The 25,545-nt window shown below is 38.9% G+C and overlaps 1 protein-coding gene across 1 annotated transcript in view; it reads left to right on the top strand.

Moving 5' to 3' along the window:
• Positions 1-7,416: 7,416 nt before the first annotated feature.
• sptlc3 (serine palmitoyltransferase, long chain base subunit 3) overlaps positions 7,417-25,545 on the top strand; it is a 30,836-nt gene continuing 12,707 nt past the window's right edge. Inside the window, exons 1-6 of the mRNA XM_088012963.1 lie at positions 7,417-7,580; positions 11,950-12,141; positions 12,804-12,958; positions 14,605-14,753; positions 21,631-21,755; positions 23,120-23,213. Of these exons, the coding sequence (XP_087869089.1) occupies positions 7,482-7,580; positions 11,950-12,141; positions 12,804-12,958; positions 14,605-14,753; positions 21,631-21,755; positions 23,120-23,213 (814 nt within the window). The 5' untranslated portion in view covers positions 7,417-7,481. The remainder of the gene's footprint in view (positions 7,581-11,949; positions 12,142-12,803; positions 12,959-14,604; positions 14,754-21,630; positions 21,756-23,119; positions 23,214-25,545) is intronic.

Below are 25,545 nucleotides of genomic sequence, written 5' to 3'. Positions count from 1 at the left end.
CACCACGTTTATCTTCGGATTTCAATTCTTTCGACGCTTGCCCACTACAGCTCTGTAAGCCTCAGCTTTCATCTGCCCTCCTGCTCTCCTACACACTCTGTTCAAGTAACCATCTGAATCTCTCAGGCCGTCCGTTACTCACAGAGAAGCTCCCTGGAATTTTTACCAAAACCCTTTTGTCACCAGGATCGCTCTTCCTCAACATCAGCTGTCCATCTCAGAACCGCAAGCTTGAGACTCTGATCTGCTTTAGTGAAATTCATCTCCATTTATCTACTGCTTGTCTCTCAACCTGACAACCAAACCTCCCGCTGTGTTCTTTCATTTCAGTCATTGTAAATAAACTTCATTACCTTTTTTCATTCTGCGTCCAGGATCTGACTGTGTATGTGGGTAAGGAAATTATCAGAAAACATGACAAGCTGAGGTTCCTCAAGACTTCATTTTTATGTCACTTTTTTTTTAATCAAAATACTTCCATAAAAAAAAATCAAAACCTCTTTTTTTCTGTCTGGCAATAAATACAACCAAACTTTTCTGTTTTAGGTCAGTCCATTACCAAAATATTTCTATGTGATCAATCCCATCTATATCCACTTGTCTTTGCACCATGGCTGGTGACTTCAAAAGGCATGCCAAAATAATCCAAATATTTCTCTAAGAATTATTTTAAATCTTCTGACTTTAGAACAGAAAATGGTGAAACTAAAGTGGAAATGTTTGGTCTTATTTGGAGCAAAGACGGGGACACTTATAATTCTTAGAATCTAATATTAATTCTAATGTATGGTGGTGGCCGAATTATATTGGGAAAGTGTTTTACTGCAGGAGGGACTGGTGCAATTTACAAAAAAGATTGTGTGAAAATGTTGAAGCAAATTCTTAAGACCAGAGGAGTCACCAGACAAGTTAAAGTTTGGACACAACAGAGACAAGACCCAAAGCATATCATCAAATTTGTTACAAAGTGGCTTACAAATAACAAAGCTAATGATTTGACCTTGTGGCCATCACAAAGTGGTGATCTCTGTGGCAAATTCAGCCATCTATAGATGGCCTACAAACTTCACTCAGTTACAGTAGTTCTGTCAAAAAGGAATCTGTCAAAATTCCACCAAACTAGACTTGTTTTCTTTGTCGGTTTTTACTAAGATCCATCTGCATATTTAAGGTTGTTCCATTCTAAAGTCACATATAAGAAGTATTCCTTAAATCCTATATAGAACACTAGCAACCAGGATATTAAAATGAGGTCATTTGGGCCTGACGAAGAAATTACATGATTTAATGGCACCCCAGGGGAAGTTTAAATATAGCTCAGCAGCACAACTTGCTTTCATGGCATGGCAAGAGTTCATTCATGCACAACTGCCCACATCTCTGATGAACCAGCAACTTAGATGCTGTAAAAAATGGTCATTCACATAATATAAATATGCAATATTTGCTCTTTTATTATTATTTTTTTTCAATGGGCAGTAGAGCTTACGTGTGTGAGAGAAGAGTTAAGTGGATTGTGTGTGTCTGACTTTGATGTCCTCTGGGCTGCCACAAGATGGCAGGACAACCTCCTGTCTGTCAAAAGCTACTTATCAAATGGGTGAGGCATTCTGTCGTTGGCAAAGCATGTTTACTTTTTCTATACGACCTCCAGATAGATTTTCTTCATAAATAATATGCAAAGGCTGCAGCACAGGGAGTTTGGGCATATTAAAACATTTAAAGCCATCAAATATGGAATGTTAATTGTTTTACATGATACTCTGAGAAATGGAAACTCCACACTGGAATAATCTGTACCTGTTGTACTTCACCAACTCTATTACTGAGCTTTCAAGATGGATTATCACACTATAAATCACATAATAATCTTAAAAATAGAGAACATAAAAAGCAAGAGCAAACTGATTTAGTCTGTTTAATAAGCATTTTCCCTGCCAAGATCAATCAACTGAAAATGAGAGCACATGTAGCTGTCCGACAAAATACTTAAACTTATGTTTCAGTCATGCAACATTGAAATCGTAAGTTAAAGTTACTTCTGTTGCTTTAAATGAACCTTAGGATTAAAGAAAACATCCATAATGAAGAGTGCTGTCCAGATTGTTGCAGTTAATGAAGGCCGACAGATGTAGGCTACATCTGGTCCCATGAGGGGGAAGCAATTGTGTAACGAAGGAAAGCAAGAACCAGCTGCTCCTGCTGCTGCTGTGGGGTCTGCTCAAGACTCCAAACTAAGCTAACAACGGCTAAAAGCTGCAGATATGACTAATATCTCATTGAGATGGTTTGCAACACTTAATCCAGACCAACTGATCTACTGATATGAATGAGCTGCCTCAGTAAAGTTTCACTACCTGACATGTCTGTTAGCTTTACTAGTTTTTGCTAAATTAGACATGAGTCTTAAATGACCACAGCAGCTTCTTCCACATGTCAGTGTCTCCTGAAGAACTTACACCAAACTTTTACTGTAATTTCTTAAGGCTTTCTGTGAACAATGACATTATTCTTCCCATTGTTTTATAAAGACCAGGTTTCTAAAATGCAAACTATTAGTTATATATCAACAGTGTCTCCCACCTCTAAAGCAACCATGGGCCTCTTGGCTGCTTCTCTGATTGATACTGTCCTTATCAGTTCAGGTGGACAGGGGTAGGAGACTCAGCAAACATGTAGTCCTCTGGTGGACAGGCATGTTGTTTGCATTATTATTGGACTTCTAAAGTGCACTTTATTTTATTTAGGGGCATGTAGGAGTAACAGGAGTCAAATTCAAATGTATGCCAAACAAGTAAGATTTTCTTTCATGAATTAATCATTTTTCTTTAATGATTTGTAACATAACAAAATGTGCAAACATACTTTTCCAAAGCAATGCATACAGTCCCAGAGCAGTAATATTTTCAGTCAGAACATAATACTTTAAATGATATTCTGATTCTATTAGCTTTGGAATTTAGAGTTGAGATGGTTAGGGACAGCAGAGGTGGGATAAAGAAGGAAGTTACGTTTATCAAATAATATTAATAAATGAGCTTTTTACCAACATAACAGTGATAAACAATTTATGTTGAAATTACATTGAGATGGGAGATATTAGACCCAAACAGAGCGGCCCAAAGGAAGGTTAGCAGAGCCTGTGTGGCAGATACTGCCATCAGAACATTCCTATTCATGCAGCATGAAGTTCAGACATGCAGCTGCATTCCAAAGAAGTTCCTCTGAGCGCTATCTTCACGTCTGTCCGCTTCTGGGAATCTGACTTGCTCTTCAGAAGCAATAAGTCAGCTGAAAAGCTTGGAACAAAATGCACCAGCATATTTTTTTGTCACACCAGCCTGTTTAGTCATCCACATGTTTCAGTTTACTTTGGAAAGCCACAACGTACACCACAGGAGCGGTTAGCACCATTTTACTAATGAGCATTGCTCTCTTTATCCTAAAGGAAAAATAGTCAAAGTGCGGATGGACTATCACCAAGCAAACAGATAAGACTTTGGAAGGCCATTTTTTATGTGCTTTATAAGAGTAAACAGTAGGTTTGATTTATGACACAGAAGTATATGATTCACCACAAAGCCTTCCTGTCATGGAAACCAATAGCAACACTTGTTACAGCAGTAAAACTAGAACGTTTTGCTCAGCAAAAACATTAACAGCCACTTTAAGGGTGCAAAAGTGTTGCCATTAGGCTGAGCTGGACTTTGACACAGAAACAGTTGGTGTTCGGCACAGTAAACATGACCAGCACTATAGCAGAGCATCTACCCCTCTAACCTCTAAACTTCCCATTATATCCAGATAACATCATTGTGCGGCTTTATATCAGATCAAATGTGAACAGTCTGATTTCTTTCTCTTTTTTTTTTTTTGTCCAAAGTGTCGACATCAGTCACTGCTTTGTTATAAGTAAGCAAAGTACACGGTAATGAGGTTGTTACACTCAATGACCAAACCCAAGCATGAAACAGGAAACAACACATACAAGGTCTTACAAATGCCGCAAACAGAACCTGGTTTGTGGCGGCTCTTCCTGTCGAACATCATCAACAACAACAGCTTTTGGTGGAGAGGGGGCAACATTTAACCAGCTGGGCTTAAAAGAGAATCTTGTATATTATATAGTTTGTAATTGTTTGCTGAAATTAATTTACAAACAAACCTAACTTAAAAACAACAACAAAAAAAAGATTAAGTTTGAAGCATAACATTATACAGGTGCTGGTCATAAAATTAGAATATTGTGATAAAGTTCATTATTTTCCATAATGTCATGATAAAAATTAAATTGTCATATATTTTAGATTCATTGCACACCAACTGAAATATTTCAGGTCTTTTATTGTTTTAATTTTGATGATTTTGGCAAACAGCTCATGAAAACCCAAAATCCCTGTCTCAAAAAATTAGAATATTATGAAAAGGTTCTCTGAACGAGCAATAAAAATAATCATCTGAATCAACAAAGTAACTCTAAACACCTGAAAAAGATTCCTGAGGCCTTTAAAAACTCCCAGCCTGGTTCATTACTCAAAACCGCAATCATGGGTCAGACTGCTGACCTGACTGCTGTCCAGAAGGCCATCACTGACATCCTCAAGCAAGAGGGTGAGAAACGGAAAGAAATTTCTGAACGAATCGGCTGTTTGCAGAGTGTTATATCAAGGCACCTCAGTGGGAAGTCAGTAGGAAGGAAAACGTGTGGCAGAAAACGCTGCACAATGAGAAGAGGTGACCGGACCCTGAGGAAGATTGTGGAGAAGGGCCGATTCCAGACCAAATTAAATTTTCATCTCCATAAAACTTTTCAGCAGATGGAAGCATGAAGTGCTCCAAAATCTTCTGATAGCTGCTGCATTGATCCTGCCCTTGATAAAACCCAGTGGACCAACACCAGCAGCTGACATGGCACCCAGACCATCACTGACTGTGGGTACTTGACACTGGACTTCTGGCATTTTGGCATTTCCTTCTCCCCAGTCTTCCTCCAGAGTCTGGCACTTTGATTTCCGAATGACATGCAAAGTTTGCTTTCATCCGAAAAAAGTACTTTGGACCACTGAACAACAGTGGTCCAAAGTGCTGCTTCTCTGTAGCCCAGGTCAGGCGCTTCTGCCGCTGTTTCTGGTTCAAAAGTGGCTTGACCTTTGACCTGGGGAATGCGGCACCTGTAGCCCATTTCCTGCACACGCCTGTGCACAGTGGCTCTGGATGTTTCTACTCGAGACTCAGTCCACTGCTTCCCCCAAGGTCTGGAATCGGCCCTTCTCCACAATCTTCCTCAGGGTCCGGTCACCTCTTCTCGTTGTGTAGCGTTTTCTGCCACACTTTTTCCTTCCTACTGACTCCCCACTGAGGTGCCTTGATATAACACTCTGCAAACAGCCGATTCGTTCAGAAATTTCTTTCCGTTTCTCACCCTCTTGCTTGAGGATGTCAGTGATGGCCTTCTGGACAGCAGTCAGGTCAGCAGTCTGACCCATGACTGCGGTTTTGAGTAATGAACCAGGCTGGGAGTTTTTAAAGGCCTCAGGAATCTTTTTCAGGTGTTTAGAGTTACTTTGTTGATTCAGATGATTATTTTTATTGCTCGTTCAGAGAACCTTTTCATAATATTCTAATTTTTTGAGACAGGGATTTTGGGTTTTCATGAGCTGTTTGCCAAAATCATCAAAATTAAAACAATAAAAGACCTGAAATATTTCAGTTGGTGTGCAATGAGTCTAAAATATATGACAATTTAATTTTTATCATGACATTATGGAAAATAATGAACTTTATCACAATATTCTAATTTTATGACCAGCACCTGTATGTATGTAAACACAATAATCATGTCTTTGCACTTTTACAAAGTAAAATCGCTAATTTGCTCCTTAAAATTAGAATTTTAACAACTTTACATGTTTTAATTTATCTAAAATCTTAAATCAAACTGAACAGCGTTCTCATTTTCAATAACCACTTTTATTTTTAGATCTATTGTTGGTGTTAAAATTCAAGCATTTATGGGAGGCCACTGATAATTCAGTGGTCTTGGGAAACAGCTTATTTTGGTTGTGCCTTGGGCCTGCTCTGACAGTGTCCGTCACGTTTCTTTTACCACCAACTTCATATCATTTAGTTGTCTTTTACTACAGCAACAGGAGCATTTCACGTGCAGAGTACAATTTCACAAGCAAGCCTACTTTGAACGCCTGAAGTGAAACCATAAAAAGTGAAAATATTTAGCACCAAAGTCAGTTACACTCATGAATCGAGTCTGAAAGAATCTTACTATCTCACATTCCTGTACCGATATAGATTCATTCAGAAAAGGATTGGGATGCATTTTACAAGTTAGAGATCTGTTTCCTTTGAAACAATTTTTTATTGTAGGTACATTAAAAGCAAAAGTATTCATACTTCACATTTTGTCACACTACAACAACAAACCTCAACCTTATGGAATAGATAAACGCAAACTAATACATAATTGTGAAGAGGAAGAAAAAGGAAGCATAGCTTTTTTTTTTCCTTTATATAAATTTTTAAATGAGTGACATTCAGGGCACTTATCCCTATCTAAAATTCAGTGCAAGCAGATGCCTTTAAAAGTCACCTAATTAGTAAACAGAGTCCGACTGTGTTTAATTTATCCGTTCTGTGAAAGCCTCGGAGGTTTGTTAAGTGGACATTAATGAATAATCATGAGGATCAAGTAGCACAACAGACAGGTCAAGGATGACGTTGTGAAGAAGCTTAAAGCAGGATTAGGTTAAAACAAGCTTTGATCATCTCACAGAGCTCTATTCAATTCATCATTTGGAAATGAAAATAGGATCAATGCTACGAGACTTAATCAGAGAAGCAGCCATGGTAACTCTGGAGGAGCTTCTGAGATTCTCCTTGCATTTTTTTCCTCTCTTTCTTTCCTTCTTTTTTCTTCAGTTTTTAATTATATATCACTTGCATCACCCGATAAAATGCAAAACAAGTGCAAAGGGCATGAATACTTTTGCAACGGAATGCATGTACAGAATTATGTTTATTAGTACACATAATAAAAAAATACTATAACATAGATGAGTTTTTCTTATAAAGTTTCATGATACCCAAAACGGTAGGTCTAATTATAGTAAAAAACATTTTATTTACATTTTGTCAACGTTTTATTATTGAGTGAAATACATAAAAAAAAAAAAAAAAAAAAAAAAAAAAAAAAAACTATATTCCATAATTTAAAAATAAATGAGGGTGATATAAGTGCCGCTCTGTTAGATTTTAATAACCAGAAGTTCCCTTTTACGCTGTATCGAAAGAGAAAACATTGAGGTAAACCAAGGGTGACATTTTCTGCTGAAGCTTCCACACAACAGCAACAAAAAAAAAAAAAGAGGCTGAACCGAAACAGCTGAAGGAGGAAGTCACCTTTGGCAGTTTAGTAACCAGCACGTTGGTTTGTCATTCAACGGAACAGACCCATTCCTCTGCTAAACATGGCAAGAACTTCTGACGCAGACCTAAAGCCTCCTTCGAGCCAGAACGGACTGAAATGTGACGATCTGAGGAAAAACAGCTGTCACAGCAAGACAGAGGTTTGTCTGTTTATGCTTCACTGATGACAGTTGCTTATTATGGGGTAACTTTTTTTCCCTTACCTTGCCGGTCCGCCTGCTTAGGTGCGGCACGGTGTTCTGCACCTGATCGTATGCAGGTTATCTACCGGCGGTTATCGTTGGGCTTCTTACCTGAGATAAACTTTGTGACGTAAGTCACAGTGCCGTACTTTATGTCAATTCTACATTTTTTATTTTTTTAAGTACGCAACAATTTAACTATACATGAATAAAACGTATAATTAATTCGTAATTTGTGTCGTTATATCTGTTCAACATAACTATTTATAAATAAGCTACATATTAACTGTATTAACTACGCTGCTAGGTCTCTGTCTTGGGAAACAATTATGAATTTGATATGGGATTTTTCAAGATTTTATTTCCGTATCACTTTTGTTTATTATCAAGATATTTACATACACTGTTTAAAAGAAATAAAATACTTTTTGAATCATATTGAACGAAGATGCAGTGGGCCTGAAGGGTCTCCAGCAGCAGTCAGTCTTGCAACAAATCTGACGAAGCATCTGACTGTTGCTGTATGACATGCTAACAGACCAAGATAGAGGCAACAGAAGCCATGTTCCACGTCCCGGATGGCACTGCTAATCCACCTCATTTGTTTTTGCCCGTCCTCTTTAAATTTCTGTCTGTCCATGTGGTTAGAAAGCCAGACAGAGAGACATTGTAGTCCAAGATATGATCTTTGCACATTATGATCAATGTTTTCACTGGCAAATATTGCTATTAAATGAGTCCATCAGATGTTTCAACCACTGTTATTTGTAGGATATTTTAGAAATAGTTTAGTTTTTAGTAATGAGCAGAAAAATCAGATGGTTGCTCTATTCTGTTGGTTTAACAAAGTAGCAAACATGGCATTAAAGTTGATATTGTCTCTATAAGATGTTGTTTTAATTAAGAATTGAAACTAAGCCTTGTAAACTGAAACACGGTATTAAAAATATACTTTTCAGAAACATCTCACACTTTAGGCTTCCTCCACACACTGAGAAGGGGCTGACTATTCATAGCATTTTTTGTTTGCAGTAAAAACAAAGTATGACAACCAACCTTGTTTTCCCTTGTAATTCATCATATAGCTAGATTTTCTTATCTGATCCACATTTCTATAGCTATATATTTTGGATATAGCACAGTCTGCTGAAACCTATGTTTTTTTTTTGTTTTTTTTAATGTACAAAAAAACCAGTAAAAACAAAAGACTCCACCCTGAAATGATTCCTCTTTTCCCTTACATACGTTGTATTTTTACAGAGGGTACAGTTCTTATACTTCCTCGAAAGGTCCTCTTTACTTTCTGTACTATCCATTTGTATCTTCCTCTAAATATGAAAAGTTTTCAGTGCTTGAATTGAGACTCAAGAGAGACGTTAGACTACAACAGTTGATGTGTGACTAATTTATTTTCATAGTAAGTGAGTGCATAACTTCGCAGTGCTCTAGCTATGCAATGATGTCATTGTCAAGACAAATTGTCAAAACAAATAAGTTTACAACTTGGTTCAAAACAGCAGCTCAACATTACTTAGCAGACTAGTCCCTCTTTTTTTAATAGAAGCATAGAATAAGTTTTGCAACAATTCAAAGATATACATGAGTATAAACAACCCCTGCAAAGTCAAGCTAGTTATGATATGGAAAAATAAAAACGATAATTGTTTGAGCAAATGAAGCACTGAGTCTTTGGTTGAAAAACCAGCCCATTTATCTTGTTAAAAAGAATGAAAGAAAAAATACATCAAACTACATCTTGGGGTTGTTTATTGTAAAGTTAGCATTATATATTCTTGTTAATACGGCCCACAAAAGCAGACAAAAAGCTGCATTTGAGAGAACTAGTTTCACAACAACCAATCAAGGGATTGGCTCACAGACTTGATGATACACCTTTTAACGCTCTTAATCACAGTATTCTTTGCTGTTATTGTTATTTCACGCTGCTTTGTAACATTTTGACAGACATTTACAGCAACTATTAGTGGTTTTGGAACGGCACTTATTTTGTGACTATAAACAGCACCTTCCAAAGTGGGGGAAAACAAACACATTGAGACATAACTGTTTTTAACAAAGTCCCAGGTGGTATTGTAGTTGGAAACAGATACCCCTAGAAATAAAATAGCTTCGATAATCAACATAATGTGACACATAGACCCCGTGGCACTGCCTCAAAGTTAAAGGAGATGCGTGTTCATTTTTGTAAGTCAGCAAATGGTTATAGCTACAACCAAACTTTGCCATCCATGAAGTCAGGGCAATATTTTTTAAGATTTGATCAAGTGGATGTGACAAAGAGGAGCTGTGCATGTCCTACCATAGGTGCATGTCATTAGGGACCCTGGACTTTGGAATGTCATTCGTTTGGTATGTTAGAGATCAGTTACAACAAAACCAGAGAGTATTTCAGAAACGCATAACTAGCAGCTTATCTCCAGGGAGAAGAAATACTCTTCATAGCACCTCTAACATAGATTTATGCAACAGCTTGAATAAACGTGCTGTTATGGAGACTTTTCATAACTCATTATCTCTAAGATGGAGCTCCTCAGGGGAGTTTTTCCACCAAACCTGTTTCAGTCGTAAACCAATGCCAGTGCTGGCATGCCATCAGGTCAGTTTTTCGACTTCTTTTTTCTTTCTTATATTATTTTTCTTTTTCCCAGCCTGACTCTTGAAACACAGGTGTCTGCAAAATTTGAGATTGAAGCGCAGTAGAGCGAACCACTGGGACGACGGGAAGGAATGGGGCATCAAGGGGGAGACTTTAGGAAATGAATCTTTTTCTAGAACAATTTTGTTTCTTCTGTATTTATTCACACATGTCTAGTTAAATATGTCACAATAAATTATAAAAACCGAGTCTGATTTTTTTGGGTGCCCTCCTGGCCACGCACAATGCGTCATGCATGTGGGCGGAGCAATGGTACTTCTCAGGACCTACTGTTAGCTAGGCCAGGGCAAAGAACTGCCCTCATCGGGGATTCAAATAAGATGTGGCTACATTTTATTTTATTCTAATGTTCTTGAGTTATTTCTGCATTTAGCCTTCCCAGAGAAAAGTTGAACGGAATGAAATACAAATGTCAGCATGAATAAGGGTTGAGGTTAGTATTAGCTGGCTATCACTTATCTTTTTATTGCTTAGTTTGAGATCACCTGTCTGGCACTTGAAGTAGGTTATAGCAACATATAGAACTGCCCTTCAGAGTCATTGTTTTCCACTGAATCTAATTCAGTTCTGAATCACTGCAGGTCTTATTCCACCATGCGACATTAATAAATACCACTTAAAAAAAATAAATAAAAACTTAGATCTGTCGTTACAGGACTGCCTGTGGATGCTGAGCAGACATTAGCTGGTGTTATAAAGATATCAGCTTGCAAGGATACTGGGAAAACATTGCAATTGATGTCGTTAAACTGTCCCTGCTCTGTGATTCTTTACGTATACTCGTAATACAATGGCGATGAAAGCATATATTTACTGACAGAGATGCACTTAATGCTGTAAAGTCGTGGTTCTAAGTTGACTCCCTTTAAAAAAAATGTATGTTTGTTTGTGTGTATGTTTTTTCTTCTTTTGTTTTTTTTTTACCTCTTTTAAATCCCACGCATGATACCAAGGTCATCTTGGGGCCTCTTTCCCATTTTGAAGTGTGACCAATAGAAAAATGTCCCTGCAGTGTAGTTCTGTTTGTAGAAACTTCGCCTTAGCCATGATTATTTTTTGCTTTGTGCATTTTAAGAGCTTGTAAAAAGCATGTAGGGCATGAAAGTCAAGAAATTGCAAAGTGGCCTGATGAGACGAGCACAACAGCAACCCGAGGCTGTATAAATTATCCGGCTTTCATTGCCATTCTGTACTGTATTTGCATTCCTTCAAATGGACAAAGGGCGTGGCTCCCTTTGCTGCACAAATAATCTGATTGTATGTCGATGCGTAGATAATAAAGTCACGTGAATAGTTGCTTACAGTATGAGACGGGTCAATAGTTTCAGGTTTTTCCTGAAAAGTCACTCATAGGGGAGAGTTTTCTAAAACTACTCATGTTGAATTAAATCATCTTGGTTCTCTTTCACATGAAATATTACAATACATTTCTAACTGTTGGCACACAGAGATCCCCAATGCTGGGTCTTTCAAAATGAGTCTCATAATTACAGGTTTCAGTGTCTGTTTCATCCAGGTTAATTGAAATGCTAACCACAATTCATTTTTTATATTAAGCTGAACCACATTTGTTACTACAAATGCTACTACGTTTTGTTTTGCTCCCGTCCGGAATGCGAAAGCGCTCATCATTGCTCTCTCGTTAAATAGAAAAATGGCCCACAGACTGGCGTCGGCTCCAGGCAGCTCAGCCATGACACGTTTGAACAGCCACCCATGTATGTGGCGGTGATGACGTACCTGGGTTATGGGATTGTCACCCTGTTTGGTTACCTCAGAGACGTCCTCCGAGCTGTGGGCCTGGAGAAGTGCCATGTTGCCCAGGAAAGAGAGGAACAGAAGGTAGGTGCAACATAAAAAAACATGCAGTCGGCACACTCCCAGGCATTTTGTATGATTAGACTCATACCACACACCCAAGCTTGCAGACACCATCAGTACGTTTTGTTTTCCCCAATTATTTCAATTTTTCCTTAAGCAGTGCCTCTTCTTTCTTCCCTTGTGTTTCTCCGCACTTCTGTATAACGTTGCCATGGGTGAAACGGAACACCAAAGAGAATATGTGTTGAAGATCTAATTAAATCTCAGAGGATTCAAGCTCTCTGTTACTTTGTTTCAGATTTCATATTATGTCTCTTCAGTGAAGGTTAAATTAGAAAATACTTTGTCTTCAACATGTTTTGTGCTTTATGGGTTGGCAGGCACAATATAGTATTATCTTGACAGTGTAATCAGCCAAAAAAGTCATGATTTTACTTTATTAAGGATGTTGAGGATATTCTCGAATAATCTTGATGAAAAAGCTTAGCTTTGTCATTGGATTAAGGTGAGTAATTATTCAAATTTAATAACATTACATTATAAAGGCTCTGATTATCGTACAAGTACAAGAACTTGTAAAAAGCAAATTGTTAAATTTGCAATTAGCCTTGACAAAAGAAAAAAAATAATATTAACCTGGTTCTGATTCATTGTGAAGTTAACTAATTTGTTTTTATTGCCAGGATTTCACTCCCCTTTACCAGGACTTTGAAAATTTTTACACTCGAAACCTATACATGCGAGTAAGGGACAACTGGAACCGTCCCATATGCAGTCTCCCAGGCCCTATCTTCGACTTGATGGAAAGGGTGTCTGATGACTACAACTGGACATTCAGGTATTGCAGCCCAACCATTTCTAATTGTAACTTTTAGCACCTCAGCTGTGTTGCGTGTGGAGTAGGACAGCTGCAGAAAGGAGCACACGACTCTAAAATGCACATACGGAGGTTTCGAGGAGACTGAGGAAAGTTGGGTTCTTCAGGCTTTGAAATGTATTCATCATACTGTCAAAGCTTGTAATATAAGTTTTGTATATAATTTTTAAAGTGCTGCAGTAAAATGAATGCTTTGCAGTGCACTGCATCTGTACAGAAATCCCCCACAAGGAACCTTGTCTTACTGCTGGTAAAAACATGGATCCCGCTGAAGCTGATGGTGCAAAAATCTCTCACATTTATAGGGAAAGCCTGCATCGTGTGAGGAAACATAATGAGACAAATGTAACACCTTTCCTGGAGTCACTGCGATATTATGGTCATGCAAGCAGCAGGTGAACAAAACATCAGTAGGATGTATATTGAACTATTTGAACTGCTCTATAAATTATGCCAAAATCCAGTGAAGTTACAAAATTCTTAAATATCCTGGAGACTTTATCTGGTGTGATGAAAGGATAACTTATTAAATATGAGGCAATCTCTAAACAGATGCACACATCAACACTGAATGACTTTGGCAGTAGGTGAACAATATGTTCCTGCATACAACACTCTGTGTGCGGGATTATGTTGTGCATAGAAACATTGTGATTCATACCCAGATGACTTGAGAGCGTGGGAGCATCTCAAAACCAATAAGACTTGCGAGGACAATCCAAAGATCATTTCCCTAATCTAAAGGATATATTGTTTTCTGAAACCAGCTGCCACAAAGTACTTTTAGGACACTTGCACATGTATTTGATTTTTTTTTTTACTAGATATAACCACCATTATGTCAGGTTTTCTCTCTTTGCTTGTCAGTGTATATAGCCTTTAAGTTAAGTGTGCATCCATGTCTTTATTATATAGAAAGTTCTCCTAAATTAACTTACATGTAGATTTTTTTCCTCCAAATATGTCACACCAAGAATATCAGCAAATATACCATATGCAGATATGGTTTTGAGTTTCTGGACCACAATTGATATTCCTTGGTGCTGCGCAGCAGGGTCAGGGAATGTGTTATGAAAAAGAAAATGAGCAGAGCCACAGGGAAGGAAAGTGATATTATGAATCTGTGAAGAGGTAAGCGTGGATTACATGTTTAAAGAGGTTTAATGTGACTGTAAGAAGAAGATATGGGGAAGCCTCCTCGACTTTTGTGCAGAAGTGTGGTGAATTGGCAAAATGGTATGAAGCAGAGTGGAAAAAGTAGGTCGGCTGATAAACTCCTTCTGTTCTTTGAAAGAAGAACTTTAACTATTTTAAAACTGGACAGGTGAAATTGGGCTATGTTTCCTCCAACTTCCTCATTGTATTCACACGCGTAAGAGATCCAGTGTTATCTGCATATTCGTTCTCCAAAAATATATAAATTCACTGCCTTTTAGTTTAAAGTATAGTTGTTTGGATTCCATTTCTTGCTACTGAATAGCACATATTTAGCTATTGTGCAGTTTATTGGGAGGTTATTTATGTTTGCATGTGTGTGTGCGTGCGTGTGTGTGTGCATACCAGAAGAACAATGACACACTAACTGAGACAAACATAAATCTTCACAGGTTTACTGGGAGGACAATACACAACGTCATCAACATGGGCTCATACAACTACCTCGGCTTCGCAGAAAACAACGAAGATTTCCTGAAAACTGTGGCAGAGAAGGTGCGGCAGTACGGGGCTGGCGTCTGCAGCACAAGACAGGAAATTGGTCAGTTTGCGGTCAATGTTTAACAGATAAAAGAGATTGTTTCCCACTTGTCGCCTTGAGCTCAGTTTCACAAAGCTTTTCATTCGATTTGAAGTAATGTCCACTGTATAAATCATAGGAGGAACGGTGTTTGTTTTTATGTGATGGGGGAATTGACTTTTGTGCATTTTCTGGTGAAACTGCCTGTCATAATGCACAGTGATATACTTCATGTGTTGTTTTCTAATATCTTTGATGATTATGGCTTACAGCTATTGACGACCCAATTTTTTTTCTGAAAGTTGGGATGTGGCATAAAATTACTAGTAAAACGGAAATGTGCTAGAATGTGCACTCCTGGACCAGAGACAATGTCAGAGTCGTTTCACTTGGACTAAGGTGAAAAATGACATGGCTGTTGCTTAGGGGACTTTCATTAACTCTCAAGTCAGCACAGCAGTCTGCCAGGAAATTTCTAGAGCGTTTTCTGCTGCTGCTCTGTCCCCTTTTCAGATGAAAGTAAATTTTACCATTCATTTGGGAATCAAGACCCCCCCGAGTATTGAGGAAGAGTAGAGAGGTTCAAAAAAAAAAAAAAATTCAAGTTGCTTGAGTTACTTGATGCACAACATATCAAATCACAGTTATTGCAACATCTATGCATGCAACACTTCAATCACAAAGGGACTGCTTATTTGCATTGATAGATCAATAAATTTCATGTGTCATGCATGCAAACCCTACATGCTAATAGCATATCTGGCCTCGTAGATAGATTTTCATTGGCTGAGATACTAAAGCTCATGAAGAGTGGTGGGGATATTGTGATGAAGGAAAAGAAAGAAAAGTGTCAGGAAAATGTGGGTTAATCATCAATATTATAATTTCTAACTTCAGCAATTATGTCGCAATGTTTTCCTGACAATGCTGACTGTGTTTATCAGCTCGGAAGCCAGTAGAGCCAGGATATATTAGAGCACTTCCTGCTTCCTTCTGGTGACCAGCTGAGTGAAGATGTTTATTTCATTTTCCAGCAACGACCCGACACTTTCCCACATTTGATGTGCCACTTCCTGTTTTAGCTTAGTCAGTTTCCATGTGTCCCATCTGGCCGTGTATTATTCAGAATCGTACCCACAGAAGTACAAGATTTACTTTCACAAGTGGAGCATTATAGTTTTCACTATGATGCGTCACTAGTTATATTTATATAAAATACCTAAATTAGACATTGCTTTTGGTTTATTAAAAAAAAAAGAAACAATGAAGGATACAACAACGACAAACATACGTCACTGAAAAGTATGCTGTACTAATTAATACAATATGTATTTAGCTGTAACCGAAGCCCAACATGAAGCGTATCTGTAAACACCTGAATCCAAACACCTGTCGGTGTCTGTGTTGTTTAGACCCAATAGCAGAAATTGCTCTTAGAAGTTCGAGTCATAAAAGTTTATTTTACAGCATAAAGTAATGGTCTGAGCAGAAGTCCATAAGGTGTCCTAGGAAGGGCAGCGGCCGTACTTGACGGGTCCGTCAGGTTTGGCTGAAGGTGTGTAATGACATTTCCAAGGAATACTAAAGGAAGTTATTGTTTGTTCTGTGGAGCATGCTGGGCTTGTGTTAACTCTGTCCCAGTAGAGACATGGGGGATTGTATCTTTGAAAAAAGGGAAGCCCAGCATAAAAGTGATGCAAGAGGGGAGCAGAATTGCCAATCAGCGCTGACAGAGTCAGCATTTGTTCTCATCCCGTGTGCTTAATGAGCTTGATTTACAGATGATCTATCAGAGACCACTATGAACAGCTAGACACCTAAGTAAGAAAAGGAGGAACTGTCACAATGCTGAGCTTAACATCCCACATCCTCAATTAGCCTATAAACCTACTTAATCTTAATCTAAGCCAAGATGATCTTCAGAGACACCAGACTCAACTATTCAGATGACAAGGCCGCTATCAAAGCCACCTGAGTCTCTTTAATTCCTCATCAGAGGCACAAGCTCCATGCTACACTGCATTGATGCAGTAATTCCTGCAAAAGGAGGGCCGACCAAGTATGGATATACTTTACAGTACACACAGATACTTTTCGGTGGGCTGATGTTTCTATGTTGAAATAGTCGAAATGAACAGAAATAAATGCTTGACTGTATCACGCTGTGTGCCATCGATATATGAGTTTCACTTTTTAAAATGGGATAATAAAATGACCTTTTTGTTGATATTTTAATTTATTTAGAAAGACCTGTATATTTCCCCTGAGTGATACTGCCACTATGTTTAATTATCTGTCAGCAACTGTATTGTTGTATGAATTATTCAGCTTTTGTTCAATTATGTGCAGTGATAATCAGCAGAGATACATTTTGGTCCACAGAGGAGCCATGGAAGACATGTTATTGTGGATGAGCTGTCATAACTAAAAACCCCCAGGACTTTAAACAGGATGCAAATGCGATATACATACACGGACATGTTATAATAACAAGGATCGGAAAGTGGGATCTAATGAATTTTAAATGGTGTCTTATCTTTTGATCTTGAGCCCCTCTTCTGATCAGATGCAAGTGGCAGCATGAAGCTCATTTCAGGCATGTCTATCTTGGAGCTCGGAACTCTAATGACTAGCAATCAGCTGTGTGTTTCTGTCAAAACATTCGATGAGTGAACATCATGGATCTCATTGGTGAAGTTTTCTTCAGAAAAAGCACCTTTTTCCTCTCTCGTTATTGATGTTTTTAGAGTATTAAACCTCTGCTGCCAGGTAGTCGTGCGTCTGCTGAGAGCGGGCTTACAAAGTGGGGCGGGCACGCAAGAGTCTGTGTATGTGGGAGTGTGTTTCGTGATGTCAGCAGTTTGACAGTGAAAAACAACAAGCAGTGTTTGTCAGTTCACCACTCCCTTGCCACCCCCGGCCCCCAAAACAATCCATTATTCATTTCCTTGATTTATTTATATGTTTATTTCTCTTTCCAAATTGGACTGTTTTAGTCTGGGTTTCTAATGGGCACTTCAGCTGTCTTGAGTGAGCGGGTTATGCAAAAACAAGCATTTGTCTCATGAGACCATATATGAAGTAAATATTTAAACACCCTGGTGTCTCTTTAAGAGCTGTCATCATGCCATCACAGCCATAGCAATTTGTAGCAGACTGAAAAACCTAGATCTTTTAGAGGCTGGTAGTATGCAGTTCAAAATAAACAACAACTTAACAGGATATATATTTTAAAATAAGCACCATTCACTCTGATGATCTAATATCCATTTAACATTCAGATTCAACATGTTTTTTTGGTTTTTTTTAAATGATCTCCTGTCTTGAGATTAATTGCAGTTTAACTTGAAGTCTTAGTCAACCTGTAATTATTGGAACAAAATGTGGTATTCACTCAAGTAAATTTTAATCAAATAACAGAACATTTTAATGTGTGCTCGAGGGGAGTGTCTCTAAAGACAAACATTCAAAGACTGATATTACTAGGTTGGTCCTCTTTTTCCTGCAATCATTAACTTACTGTTTGTCAAATATTCTCACATAGCAAGCATTGTAATTAATCACTTATTACTAATAAGGGAATTATTGGGTTTCAGACACAGATATTTCAGCACAAGTGGTGCAAAAAAAACAATTGAAATGAATTAATCTTTTAGTGCAGTGGTATAATCTCACACAGAAAAAATAAATAAATTATCGCACATTTATAGCTTCACAATTAAATACAGTTGCAATATCAATGTGTAACCCAAAGTACATTTGTTCAGTGTAGAAAGTGTGTCAATTTCTAAAACAAATTAGGCATATTAGAAAAAGAAGCTTATACTGCTACACCATCTGAAAGATTATAGGAGAAGACTAAGTGCTCTCTTATTGGCACTTGAGTAATTTATTTTATCAACGTTTGAGCCATCTGGGATTTTGTAAAGATATTATTTCTTAACATGTGATTTTTAACCCCCACTAAGTAATTTTAGTTAAATTAAAAAAAAAAGTTTTCTCCTCTTTCAGTTAAAGATAATGTTTAGATGTTTATACTTTTTTTTACTCTTAATAGATATGCCAATAGATGTGGCAAGCACTGTATTTGTGAAATAATAGCGTATCGTTGAATACACTATCGAAATAATTAATATTTAAATAATTAATTATTTTTATGCTTATAAATGCTGTAGAGAAAGCTTGGGTCCTATGTAAGTAGTGACGAAAACAGACAGGAAGGATTTATATCTACAGTTCCAATATTTAGTGTTCTCACTAAACATGATGATGATCTTGCTAACACAGGCAAAGGAAGACTTAAAAAAAAAAAGATGTAGGCATCATCTCATTCCATCTAACCAAAGCAGGATGAGCTACATCTAATCACTCTCTTTCACCCGAATAGTATCTAGATCTAAAGGCAGCTTCTGAAGGTTAAAATATCAATAAGAAGGCTGGGCGCACCTATGCAGACACTGCCAGGGGAAATGTTCCTTAAAGAGCTCAAATGCCAGTGCAGTCTGATTAAAAACGCTACACGTGCCAGCAGGGCCTGTGTGCTCATGCGGTCGAGGAAATGTAAGAATCGATCTAGCTAGCTCATCGTCCTGAAAGCACTGAACGGGAGTCACTATAAAGACAGAGCTGCTTCACTTCATTACAGTTTTATGCCCATCACTCGGATTTCCATTTTCCCGGCCTGCCTAAAAACATCTGTCTGCGTAAGTATTTAATGCCCGCCCTCTGTCGTAATGACCCATATTGACTTTGACTGTAATGATTAGTATGCAATGTATATGCAATGAAGGCCCCGTTTTCATATGAAAGGTCACGTCGGGAAATTTTGTGTTATTACTATTCATCACATTTTATATTCCCTCTGCAGAAAGTCGGCTGTGTTATTACTTGTCAATGCAAATGTAACAACGCGTGCCGAGTGTATTAGAATGGATTCCATGCTTTGGAGATTTATATCATGCATGCAGAATATGCGGTGCTCTGCGGAAGGCATTTACATTCCTTAGATTTATTCATGTTTTAGCACATTACTAGTGCAAGCTTGAATGTATTTTATTGGAGTTCCCATGCAGACCAATACGAAGGGGTTCCTACTTTTGGAGTGGAAAGAAAAGGAAGTAGATTTAGATTTTTATGCTTGTTGTTCTGCTGGAACTCAAACCTCCAACACAGTTTTGGGTCGCCTGCAGCCTCTAGCAGGTTTTTCTCCTGTTAGGGCCTGTATTTAGCACCATCCATCTTCCGAAAGGTTATATTCTGGTCTCACCTGGCCAGAGATTACACTTTCACATGCCTGCTGTTATATGTACATGGCTAGGGGGCAAACTGCAGATGCGTCTGACTTTCTTCTTCTCTCCTCTCTCTCATAAAGGCCAGGTTTGTGGAGTCCGCAACTAAAATTGGTCTTGTCAGCAGATTCTCCCACCTGATCTCTAAACCCCTGCAGCTCCTCCATTGTTACCTTAGGCTACTTGACTGCTTCTCTATCAGGTCATCCGTCTCCAACTCAAGTCCTCGAGAGCTACTATTCTGCAACTTTTGAGAGCATCTCTGCTCCAACACACCTGAATGAAATAAATGGCTCGTTATCAGCTCTCTGCAGAGCTGAAGGACGTGCTGACGAGGGATTTCACTCATTTGATTCAGGAGTGGAGAAGAGAAATAGTTGCAGGATAGTAGTTCTCGAGGCCTGGAGCTGCAGACCCCTGGTTTTGGTGAATGACCATGTCATGGTAGCTTTGCAGTTTGTTTTATAAGCAGTTGCTGTCTTCCTTGGTCTTCGTGATGCCGTTTCTTGTCTGGTGTTGTCTAACAAACCAATATGGACTTCACATACCAGCTGGGTTTATACGGAGAGGAAATAATACACATTTTTATTTATGTAATTTTTATTCAAGTAACATCTGCAGGCAGTGGCGTTGGGTTTTATTTGTGGTTATCAGTAAAGAGGCCTGACTCCATAAGCACGCCGCAATTTTTAGAGTTTTAATTTTCCTTCAACTGCTTAATTATTCACTACTTTGTGTTGATCTGTCACATAAAATCTGATTAAAATCCATTGAGGTTTGTGGTTGTAATGTGGCAACATAAGAAAAAGTTCAAGGGGTATGAATACTTGTTCTAGGCACTGTAACACAATTAAAGTCCAGTTTATAGAAAGCGCTGCATCTTGACACTGAAACTTTAATTGTTCTATTTCACAGATGGCTACAAAGGCAGATACCAAGACAAAAAAAAAAATCTTATTTTGTTCACAAAATGAAAGAAACACAATGTCAGATGGCACATTAGCACAAAAATGAATTCTGGTCCCCACCTGCCATATTGGTTTATCACCAACTGTTTCAGCCTCATATTGTCCAACAGAATCATTTTAGACCTTGCGGGACCTGCTCTGATATTACCTTGGATGAAAAAAAAAAAAAAAAAAGATCAGGGGAACTAAACTCCAAGTTTGTCACATCATAGATCTATAAGAATTGAATTTAATCTCCAGAGTGTGAGTGCTGATCCAGAGGTTTGTGTCTTCTGCTTTTTATGAGGAGATTATTGCTGTCTGTCAGAATGTTAGATTGGATGACTAGAAAAAGATCAACAAGAACCTAAAGGAATAAATCACTCTCTGACGATAGCAACATGCACAAACAGGGCTTCTTGTAGCCATGATCTTTTCCTTTTGGTCACTACCCAGAGGTCGTGACCGTAGTTAATTGTCACTACGCCAATCTGCCTTTCAATCACGAATGTAGAAACAGATGACAGAAAAATGTGGTAAACCGAGACCGCAGTTGCAATATTTAGTGATGATATCAACATTGCATAATTTCCTGAGATGCAGACCTCATCCAAGGTGAAAGACTGTCTTGTTTTTTTTGTGTGTGTGATTTCCATCTCGCAGGTAACCTGAAGATTCATGAGGAGCTGGAGCAACTCGTGGCCGATTTCATTGGGGTGGAGTCCTCCATGATTTTCGGGATGGGCTTTGCAACAAACTCAATGAACATCCCAGCTCTCGTGGGGAAGGTACGCGATTCCCCACACTTTTCCCCACTCGCTGAATGAAGGAAACCAGATAGCAATAAAGGTGCAATTTGCAAAGCATGGTAGATATTAATATAATTAGTTGAGCTTTTGTTTCCTTCTTGCATATGCTCCAAATTCTTAAAAGAAAACCTACATCAACCGTTAAATATTCCTGACCACCTCACTTAATTAAAGTTTTAATTAAACCTTGTAGTAGCCAGAATGAGAAGGTTCTGGGCATACATGACTGCTTCCAGGCAGGCAGACAAGCAAGGGCAGTTTTTATGAGCACTACTTAAGGGTCTGACTACCCATAATCTGGCCTCTTGGCACACCCGCCTGCTTCAAGTGGAGCTGACAGAAACCAGCGGCAACATGAAGCAGGAGTAGCTGCGATTCAGCCGGACAGGAAGGAAAGGAGGGCTGACGGTTGTAAGTGATGAGAGCAGGCTCGTTTTATGCAGCTGAAGAGGTGCAGCAGCCCCTTTGGGCTGCAGCGCTGACGCCAGCCCGGTGACGTCTGGGGGTCAGCCCTCGCTGCCAGCTCCGTCCTACAGGGACAGGGTGAGCTCGGACAGGCCTCTCCGTGCAGGCGGAGCCACATTAGAGTGACAGCTGTTGGTGGACCAGCTTGACCCCGGGCCATGCTGAGCGTATCTGTCACCGTGCTGGTGTCAACACAAACCCCCCAACCCGCCCACCCCCCTCCTTACAAGATTATTCCGATTAATGCAGTCAATTGCTCAGAGCCTCAGTGTTATATATGCTAATGCTCCGGAGAGAATTTCATGGGACAACTGAATTCATTTGCATGCAGATTTTTATAGCATATGAAGCATCACACTGTCCAAGTAAAAATTATAACAGATGAGCTGGTAAAAATTTTATCAGACATCAAAAGGAGGGGACATTTGCAGACGATTTCTATCCCTTCTGTGTCAGGACATAAAAAGATTGTGATTAAGACATAAATGGGGGAAGGAGAAGAAGAGGAATGAGCTGACGGGTAATTGGCCATGTGAATCCTTTTTATTCGGAAAAGCACATTTGCATAACAGGATTGCTTTTTTTATGCTAAAGCACATAAAAACCAAGAAATCTCTTAAGGAACAGATGCATTACGTCGTTCACATGGTTGCAGTTTTCACCCGATAAATAGTTGCCGGTTAACTGTTGTTTGTTTTATGCAACTGCATGAAAGACTCATCCTGCTCTTATCAATAATCAGTCATTAAAATCAGGTTTACAATGAAATTTGATAAAATATTTTATTCCAGGCTTCATATTGTGAGAATTAAACTGGACCTGAAAAGTCTTTTTTTTTGTGTGTTTAAGTTGCAGCTTTTTTTTTTTCTGTTTTCCAGGGATGTTTGATAGTAAGCGATGAGCTCAACCACACGTCTCTAATCTTGGGAGCCAGACTGTCAGGAGCTACAATCCGGGTGTTCAAACACAACAGTAAGTTCATCGGCTGTCTCTTTTTATTTATTGCACAATTCATAGGAGGTGAGATCCAAATTGCAATTCAAGACTTAGTCCTTCGTGAGTCCTTGTGTGTGTTTATCACAGAGAGCAAACTTACTTTGACTTGAACCATTTTTACGACAGAAAAAAAAAAAAGCTTGAGCTTCTCCTCGCAGCGCTGCAAACTGCATCTTCTTGGTTATTTTCTGCTGTTCCCTAAATTGTTTTCACAGGATTATGCATGGTTTTCAAACTTTCTAGCAAATTAAAGTCTAAAGAGTGTGATTCACATTTATATTTACCCCCAACTGAGTCAATACTCTGCAGACCCCCGAGTAGATACTCAAAGTTTTGCCCTTTCAGTCTCTAGGTCATTCTAATACATGAATATACTTTGTTTTGTTTTGTTTTTTTACCCTGTATTGAGCTCCATCCTTCCTCCTATTAAGTTTGAGCAGCATCTCTGTACCTGCTGAAGAAAAACATGCCCATGCTGGATGCAGATGAAATTTTAATGTTTTGGTCTCAACCAGGGAACCTTCTTCCAGACGTTTGCTGTTTCCCTTACATTGCATGTAGCACCTGGAAGCGTTCTGTCCATCATCAGCCTCGTCTCTGCATGTCTCAACTTCCCTAACAATCTCCGTAGCCATCCCGCTTTCCCTCTTTCTAAGATCAAACCTGGATCTAACTGACCGCCTGTTACTGTGCGTGCATGGCGATATCTTGGTCGGGTTCCAGCCGTTCTATGCTTTTTTTCCATTTTCACATTATAGATTCAACAATGCTTTATTAGATGTCCAACGCTTTGGACATTCTGCTTTAAAGTTCTGCCCAGCTTCCCCCCTGACCTGTCAGCTGTGTTCCGTTGTCTTCATGATGTTGTTTGTTCACTTGTGTTGTCTAACGAACCTCTGAGGCTTTCACAGACCAGCTGCATTTATGCCGAGATTAACGTGCACACAGGTGGACTCTTAATTACTAATGAGGTGACCTCTGAGGGCAAGCTCGTTAGGAGTAAAACGAGCTGAATACAAAATAAACCACACACTTTTGATGTTTTCGCCGTGCATCATTTTTCTTCCACTTTGTGCTGAGCTGCTACTTTGTGTTTGTCTGACATATGAAACACATTGAATATTTTTGGGGTTTGAATATTTGGCAAGACATTGTATCTGTTTAGTTGTGTTGTTTTACGTAAAGTTTGTTTTCTTTGGAAAAAAAAAACTTTACGTAAAACCGTGTACTGGAATCCCATCTATCTCAGGAACACCACCAGCAGAACACCTCAAATGGGCTAGTCCTTTAGCAGCAAATGCATCCTGACAGGTGCAAGCTCAGCCAGTTATAGTTCCACCAATCAGACCCCCCGAGGCCTGTCTAAAGGCAAAGAAGCCTCAGGCACCTGAACTGTATACCGCTTCTTCCCAAAAAACCTTCAGCAGCGGACGCTCAAGCCCTCATTTAGCTGAGTTACTTCTGAAATGGCTAGAAAGTCACAAAAATATAGCCATGGGTTTTACAGTGTTAGTTGCTGGTGCAAGTCCTGGCAATGTGCAATCGCATGTTCACAGCAGCTGAAATGTTTATGATTTGTATCTTGGCAGAACCGGATCTCCAACAATAGAGGGAAACTGGTTTGTACAGTCCATGTTTGTGCATCGGAAAGCATGATGACATTTCTCTGTTTTATTTTTTTGTTATTTTTCTTAGCGATTTGCTGCACGTGTGGATCTTTGCTTATTAAAAGCAAGCTTTAGATCCGTTTGGCTTAATGTAGCTTAAACCAAAAGTGATTACTGTAAAGTATTATTGTAGCAACGTACAGATGTTTACTTGTTTGTGTGCATGTTCTGTAAAGAAGAAGATAAGCATCTAGTCACACAATGTCGTATGTCAGGTCAGAGCTTATCCTGAATCAGAGTGATACCGTAAAATAATCTCTAATCTGGTCTCCTTTTGAGTTGCGCCGGATGGATTCTGTCCTGTTGAGCTTCAGGAGGGGATATTAGCAGCAGCAGCAGAGCATCTGCTGTCTCCTAAATGAACCTGTCTGCGTGGAGGGAGTAATATCGATCATCTGGACAGACTGTTGGCTGTGGCAGGGGCTTTTTTCTGCAGCTCATGGCTGGGCTGAAGTTAGATTTTAAATACAAAAATTCAGGAGAATCACACCTGGTCGATACTGCCATCTGCTGGACAGTCACAGGAGATTGTGACATCACCCCCATATGGAAAAAGGACGTTTTGAGAAATCACTCCCATGATGAGCAAAAATTTCTGTCACGATTTATATTAACTCATAGAAACGTTTTTCCTAGCATGC

The sequence above is a fragment of the Poecilia mexicana genome, unplaced genomic scaffold, assembly GCF_051168715.1.
Source record: "Poecilia mexicana isolate PSO_F unplaced genomic scaffold, ASM5116871v1 scaffold_15, whole genome shotgun sequence".
NCBI classification, from domain to species: domain Eukaryota; kingdom Metazoa; phylum Chordata; class Actinopteri; order Cyprinodontiformes; family Poeciliidae; genus Poecilia; species Poecilia mexicana.
Note: the sequence above shows the minus strand (reverse complement) of the source record. Positions and strands in the feature narration are given on the sequence as shown.